General features: G+C 53.9%; 2 protein-coding genes across 2 annotated transcripts; both read left to right on the forward strand.

Moving 5' to 3' along the window:
- The first annotated feature begins 842 nt into the window (after positions 1 to 842).
- Positions 843 to 3,274, forward strand: BO95DRAFT_446300 (TTC39/IML2 family protein). Its single transcript, XM_025587344.1, has 3 exons — positions 843 to 1,047; positions 1,109 to 2,118; positions 2,172 to 3,274. Exons 1-3 carry the CDS (start codon positions 1,038 to 1,040, stop codon positions 3,000 to 3,002), a joined length of 1,851 nt encoding a protein of 616 aa, XP_025438662.1. The 5' UTR covers positions 843 to 1,037; the 3' UTR covers positions 3,003 to 3,274.
- Positions 3,275 to 4,262: 988 nt separating this feature from the next.
- BO95DRAFT_446301 (MFS transporter) lies at positions 4,263 to 6,886 on the forward strand. Its single transcript, XM_025587345.1, has 4 exons — positions 4,263 to 5,037; positions 5,176 to 5,197; positions 5,279 to 5,370; positions 5,447 to 6,886. The coding sequence occupies exons 1-4, from the start codon at positions 4,569 to 4,571 to the stop codon at positions 6,628 to 6,630; spliced, it is 1,767 nt and encodes a 588-aa protein (XP_025438663.1). The 5' UTR covers positions 4,263 to 4,568; the 3' UTR covers positions 6,631 to 6,886.
- Positions 6,887 to 7,461: the final 575 nt, after the last annotated feature.

Genomic DNA, 7,461 nt, shown 5'->3' on the forward strand with positions numbered 1-7,461 from the left:
CTTAGACTGTACCGAGTGAGCACATCTCCCCCGGTCGGGAATCACTGAGGAAGCGGAGCTGCATCATCTATTCTTATCGTTTCGAATTATTGGTTTCGAGTCTACCACCAGCGTTAACTCCGCCTCGCCTCGCCGCTCCGCCGCCGCCGTCGCCGCAAGTGGACACGGCTTAGATCACTCCCGGACCCTTCATCTGGTACTTGTGTGCTTATAATATCGCTCCCCAAGTCGAGTCCCTTTCCTCTCTCTCCCCCCTAGGATTATTTCTTACCTTTCTGTTCTTCCCTTTCTCGTTCCCGCCCTGTTCTACAAGGTTATGTCCCCGGAAAGTCTCTACGCTGCTGCTTTGATGGGAGATTCGCCGTCTCTCCCTCTCCGTCTGCTTTTTCTTCCTTTGGGCTCCGGGCCCCTCCGGCTCGTGACTGGAATCTGATCCTCCCCTTCCTCCCCTCAAAGTTGTCTCGTGCCCACCTTTCTTTGTTTATTTGTTTAATCTTCGCCAAATCCATCTTGAAAAATTTTCCCAATCAAGGATGTTTCGAGTCGGCTCATGGCTGTACGGCAAGAAGCCGGGCGCCAATGCCTCCACCCAGTCTCTGGACTCTTTGTCCGAACTACGGGATCGTGAGTGATTCCTTCTCCATGTGTTGAGGTTTGGCGCCAAAATCATTACGTACGAAATGCTGACTTCGCATCTTTGACTAGTTGAGGATGCCATGAGGGGTATGTTCTTTGCATGAACCTCGAATCTTTGATCTAAAACACCCCCGCTCTTTCCGGGGGCTAGCGCTGCAGGTGTATATTGGTTCTAACGAAGTCGGGACACAGCCGCTACTTTGATCCTCAATGACGACGTGGATGGTGCCGAGGATGGCCTGTCGGAAGGCACCTCCTCCTTCCACAATGTATGTATGCTATTCTGGATGAGTATTGTGCCTCTGCTGATCGAGGTCGGTGTTCTTTCTTGTCCGGTCGTGTAGCTTGGAAGAGGTGTGGTCGCTTTCATCCGTGCCACCTTGGGGTTTGAACAGGAGATCATGCGTCAAGGTAGGTCGCTCCTACTAGATCTACTGAGTCGGGAACCTTACTGATGGCGTGTTGTTCATAGCCTCGGAGCGACTCAATGCCGCCGAAACCAGTGCCGCCAATGATCAACATCGAGCGCAGCACAACTCCAATGCGCCCAACTCGTACCACTCTCAGATCTATGCGCCCGGGACGGAATTTGCGCTCTGCCAGGCAATGGCGCAGCTCATGAGTGCGGTTGTCGGGGTTCTGAACGAGAGCCTGACGGAGAGTATCAAAGGATTCTACCGACTACGCAAGGCCTACATCACGTTAGATGCCATTCTGAAGATGGAGCAGAAGTTCATCATGCAGGAGCGGAGCTTTGGAGATAGTACTCCTACGGAGAGAAACAGCTCCACGACCAAACTTCCAGGGCCCAGTGTCACGACTAGCACGGCTCCTGCATCGCCCGTGGACGCGGCCGGGCTTTCAAAGCAACTGACCGGTCTGATGGTCACGGGCAGCACCGAGACCTTGACCACCACCTCAGATATGCTAGACCAGGATCCGGAGTCTGACATTTTCAAGAACCAGATCGATGTGTTCATCCACTCGGGCGCTAATTTCTGTTTCGGCATCCTCCTGGTCCTGATCTCCATGGTCCCGCCCGTGTTCAGTAAATTGCTCGGAATCATCGGATTCCACGGAGATAAGGAGCGCGGGCTCAAGATGTTGTGGCAGGCGAGTAAGTTCCACAATCTGATCGGAGCCCTCTCCGCATTCGCAATCCTCGGCTACTCCAATGGGTTCGTCCGCTACTGCGACATCATGCCCGACCCCGCCTCGCCGGACGACGTGCAAGGCTACCCTCAAGAGCGCCTTGAGGCTCTGTTGGCATTGATGAGGGAACGATTCCCTAAAAGTCAGCTGTGGCTACTGGAAGAGTCGCGCATGAACGGCGCCAACCGCAAGCTGGACGTTGCCTTGGAGCTCCTCTGCGGGAAGGACCGCAGTCCCCTCAAACAGGTCGAGGCACTGCGAATATTCGAACGTAGTCTGAATGCGATGTATCTCCACAGATACGAATTGTGTGCAGAGTCTTTCATTGAGGTGGGTCATCTTACGAGCATTCTGAAATGTAACAATGTTACTGACCTTGTTAGTGCGTGGATCTCAACTCGTGGTCTCGCTCGCTCTACTACTACATTGCAGGCGCCTCGCATCTGAGCCTGTATCGGGGTCTGTCCACGACCGATCCCACCGCTGCGGCCAAGCACGCCGAAAAGGCGACCGAGTACTTCCGCGCGGCCCCGCCCTTGGCCGGCAAGAAGAAGTTCATGGCGCGTCAGCTGCCTTTCGATGTGTTTGTCTCGCGCAAGATTGCCAAGTGGGAAGCCCGCGCCAAGGAATGGAAGGTCTCCCTGGTTGAGGCGGTGGGCGTTGATCCGATTGAGGAGATGATCTTTTTTTGGAATGGCCACAGCCGCATGACCCAGGCCCAGTTAGAGGAGTCGCTCTCGAAGCTGGCCTGGTCCGAGGGCCCGGACAACAAGGCGACCTGGGCGCGTGAGGGCCCGGAAGAGAAGGCCATCCTGCAGATTCTGCGCGCGGCTGTCTTCCGCGCCATGCGGCGGCACGACGAGGCCAAGGAGCTGATCCAGACGGGGATCTTCACGCAGGACAAGTCGCTGTTCACGGGCCATCTGCGAGACAACTGGATCTACCCGGTCGCGCACTTTGAAATGGCCGCCAACCTGTGGATGGAACGGCCGACGTACCAGGCGCTGCACGGCAAGGCGGTCACCGCCGAGGAGACTGGCGGTGAGAGCGACCCGTTGCAGCTGGAGCGGCGGCAGGTGCGGGAGTGCAAGGAGCACCTCGAGAAGGCGGCCAAGTGGGAAAGCTACGAGCTGGACGCGCGCATCGGCCTGAAGGTCACGGCGGCCATGGAGGCGGTGCAGAAGTGGGAAACGGCTCACAGTACCAGCGTCTAATGGGGGTTGGGGCATCTATACATACCAGGGGTGAGTCGATGACGATTGACGAGTTCTAATGACGGGTTGTACAAATATCCGCCGGCGTACATGATACAGAGGAATATATTTACACACTGCGAATCAATCAGGAATAGATAGATGGGGAAATGAATGCGATTTCGACTGCAATGTCAATCATGGATGGCAGCGAATATTTCCTAACTAAGTAAAGAGATATACTTATCTAGGTGGTTCTTGAGCCGACGGTCACGTGCCTGTCTTTTTTGTTCTAGAGACTGAATAGAATCTCCACCAAGTACGGAGTGTCTATGTTCGCAACAACGATTTTCTCGTTACAGCAAAGTTATCGACCATTCCCAATTGATTCGTTATAGCGAGAATCCGCAGTATGTACACCGCGGTTCGTCATCACTAGAAAGTTCAGCGCGGTATCAGCTGTCTTCCGTAGTTCCAGGTTAGGCATAGATGCAAGTTCTGAAGTGGCGTCTCGGATTCTCGGCACCGGAATTATATCCGAGTCCACCAGCGATGTCCGAGGAGCTCGAGCGGATGCTCCGACGGATGGCTCCGATGATGCTGAGGATTGCTCTTCGTTTCAGGTGACAGGGCTGAATTCAGTGTCTGTTGATGTATGTGATAGGTTTGAATTGTGTGAGTCATTCATCAATACTTTTCTCGAGCGTGCAAGTGATTAGGATGTGGTCGGTGAACTGAGGCCGTCGGTGACGGTGCTCGGCTTTGCTCGCCGAAGGGTGCAGATGCACATCGATACCTGGGACTAAACAAGTTGGTGATGATAGCTAATCCGTGCTAGCGTATAGGTTAGGTAGGCCTGACTGCATCATATTAGCGCTGGTCCCTCATACCGCTGCTTAGAGGACAGGGTAGGTAGACCCTATCCTAGCAGTAGCGCATGCTCTCGCGCAATCTAGACTTCATCTGGACCCCTTCTGTCGACACAATTATCGTCGAGTGCGAAGCAGACACTTGACTCTATCCATCGCAGAAAACTGGAACGGATCTGCAGGTCAATCACAGCAGCACACATGTACATAGGGTACATACATACTCAGTGAATGATCTATCAATCCACATATTATGTCAAGACCCTCGGCGACTGAACCAGCAAACGCCGAGATAAGACCCAAGGATCGGAGGTCCGACAACGGCACAGTGGGGAGGGGAGTGGGAGTGGGAGTGGGCACCCAAGAGTTTTTTTTTGCAAGTGGATGTAAGTATATCCTCTGGGCTCTATCACTCTAAGTATATTAACAGCGGACTGTTCCGTTGCAGTGACGTTGGACTTCCTCCCAATCTTTTTTCTTGACGGCAGTTCAACCTACTTCTGCTGGAGTGACTTCGAGGGATAGATTGACATCATCTACCTAGTATACATACTGTGTACTGCTTGCGAGAGGACAATCTTGTTCAATTTACTCCACAATCTACGTGAACTCTTTCTCAATTTTAATTTTATAGATTCTGTTGCCCAAACTCTATCTATAGTCGAGAATCGGGGAGTTTGAACGGTGGAATTCTGCGAAATACCAAGAAACGATCAACATGTCACTTCCGGCCCACGAGGGCAGCGGCAGCAATTCCCAACCCCATAATCACCACCAGCCAAACCAGAATCAACTGTCATCGTCGCATTCCGTCATCTCATCCACTTCCACATCCACCTCCAGTTCCAGCTCCCATCACCACCAGGACCACCACCATGGCTCTCAATCCGAACCTCAATACCACGACATCAACAATGCTGACCCGGACCCCAACGCCCTCGAGAAGCAATCCACCGTCGCCTCGGGCTTCTCCGCCACCCTGGAGACGCGCACGCACTCGATCGTTTCGCGCATCCGCAGCCGCGAGCCGGGCCAAACCGCCCGCTTCACCCACCCGCTTTCCCACACCAAGACCACCGAGGACGTCATCGTCGACTTTGACGGGCCGGATGATCCCTATCGGCCCATGAATTGGAGCTTTCGGAAGAAGGCGATCACGACGGTTTTGTACGGGTTGACGACAATGGGTATGTTTCCAGGTTTATCTTATCTCCGGGGAGGGATTAGAGTTGGGTGGTGGCGCATGCATGCGGATGCATTTCGGAGGGTTTCTGTTCTATGAGGATGATATGCCTATGCTAATACTTCTTATTCTCGGTGAATAGGTGCTACGTGGGCGAGTTCGATGTATGTTATCCCCAAGCTTATTTGGAGTGGTGTGTGAGTACAATTGGTTTAGGTGATGATGCTAACAAGATGCGCATCTAGTTACTCCACCGGTACAACGCAAGTCGACTCGGAGTTTCATGTTGGCGAGGAAGTCGGGACATTGGGGACGACGTTGTTGCTTTTCGGGTTCGGTACGTCTACGCCCTTCCACCGTCACTTGCAACCATTCTATGAAGGGAATTTTCAAATTGACTAACAGATGAACAGGCCTCGGCCCACTGATCTGGGCGCCCATCTCCGAAGTCTACGGCCGCAAACCCGCCGTGCTGGCCCCCTACTTCATCGCCGCGATCTTCTCCTTCGGCACCGCCACCGCGAAAGACCTGCAGACCGTGATGCTGACCCGCTTCTTTACGGGCTTTTTTGGGTCTGCCCCGGTCACCAACACCGGCGGCGTGCTCAGCGACATCTGGACGGCGGAGCAGCGCGGCGCGGCGATCGTGGGCTACGCGATGGCCGTTGTCGGCGGGCCCGTACTGGGACCCATCGTCGGCGGGGCGATCACGCAAAGCTACCTCGGCTGGCGGTGGACGCAGTACATCACGGGCATCATGATGATGTTCTTCCTCGCTCTCGACCTTTTATGTTTGGACGAATCCTACCCTCCGGTCCTCCTGGTGTACAAAGCGCAACGCCTGCGCTTCAGCACCGGCAACTGGGCCTTGCACGCGCGCCACGAAGAATGGGACGTGACGCTGCGCGAGCTCGGCAACAAATACATGATCCGTCCCTTCGCGCTCCTGACCACGCCCATCTGCTTCCTCGTGGCGCTCTACGCCTCCTTCGTCTACGGCATCCTCTACCTCAGTCTCGCCGCCTTCCCCATCGAATTCCAGCGCATCCGGGGCTGGAACCCCGTCGTCGGCGCCCTGCCCTTCCTGGCTTATCTGATCGGCATCCTCTGCGGCGCCGCCATCAACCTCTTCAACCAGCGCTTCTACGTCCGCCGCTTCAAGGCCAACGGCAACCGCCCCGTCCCCGAAGCCCGGCTCCCGCCCATGATGCTCGGCTCGGTGTTTTTCGCGGGAGGGTTGTTTCTGTTCGGCTGGACCGGCACCCTCAAGTTTCACTGGATCTGTCCCTGCATCGGGGCCGTGTTCATGGGCTTCGGGTTCTTCACCATCTTCCAGGCCGCCCTCAACTATCTGATCGACACCTTTCAGGCGGTCTCGGCCAGCGCCGTCGCGGCCAATACCTTCATGCGCAGTCTCTTCGCGGGCTGTTTCCCCCTGTTTGCGAATATCATGTTCACGAAGATGGGGGTGCCCTGGGCGGCGAGTGTGTTGGGATTCGTGGCCGTGGCGTTGATCCCCATTCCCTATCTGTTTTATATTTACGGGAAGCGCATTCGGGCGCGCGGGAAGTGGTCGCGCGCTTCGGTTTATGATTGATTTACTCTTCGTCTTTCTAGATGGAGATTATATCTGGGGAATGGGGTTGGGTCCCAGGGTGGGTCATTCGGCAGCACGGCTTCTGCTCTGAAAAGTGTTTTGTGATTTATGATACCTCTGATGAACGCGGTTGGATTTCGTGTTGTGTGTTTTGTCTTTACTTGCATGACCTGTATATATGCATACGACATGATCGGGGATGTTAGATACCCACTTTCGTTCTTACATGATAATGTTAGTCACTAATAGATTTGTTGTTTTGATTTTTTCGACTTGATGTGAGCTCGTGGTTGCTATTGTTGTATCTGCATAATGTAGTTATCACTGCTGATTACGCTTAGTCATCGATACACAGACTCAGAGTAAATGCACCGACCCATTTACGAGGACAGGGATTCTGCTTCGCCGGTAATGGGCAGCAGGCAGATGAGTGGATGAGACACCACGCTATCCTCTTCTAATACAGCTACAGCAGAGAGAAGTCTTCATCACTGGGTATAATGGAGGTTTTATGGATATGCTACCGTGAAGCATCTACAGGAACTGGTCTGGTTTGTTGTTCGGGTTTACGCGAGTCAGCTGCGTAGGTAGGGTGCTGGGTGCAGGGCACTGAGGCAAAGAGTCGCTTAGTTAGTCTCCAGCTCAACATGTGATTTCCCCCCTCTCGGAAAAACTCCCAATCTCGTTGGCAAATTACGTCAGGTAGGGGGGAAGCACGAGACTGGAGACTGGAGACTGGAGAGGGGGGAGGGAGGGAGAAGGAGAAAAAGAAAAAAAAAAAAAAAAAAAAAAACAGATTTGTAGACGGGGGAGGCGGGATGGAATGTCATG

This window comes from Aspergillus brunneoviolaceus (genome assembly GCF_003184695.1).
Source record: "Aspergillus brunneoviolaceus CBS 621.78 unplaced genomic scaffold BO95scaffold_69, whole genome shotgun sequence".
Classification (NCBI taxonomy): domain Eukaryota; kingdom Fungi; phylum Ascomycota; class Eurotiomycetes; order Eurotiales; family Aspergillaceae; genus Aspergillus; species Aspergillus brunneoviolaceus.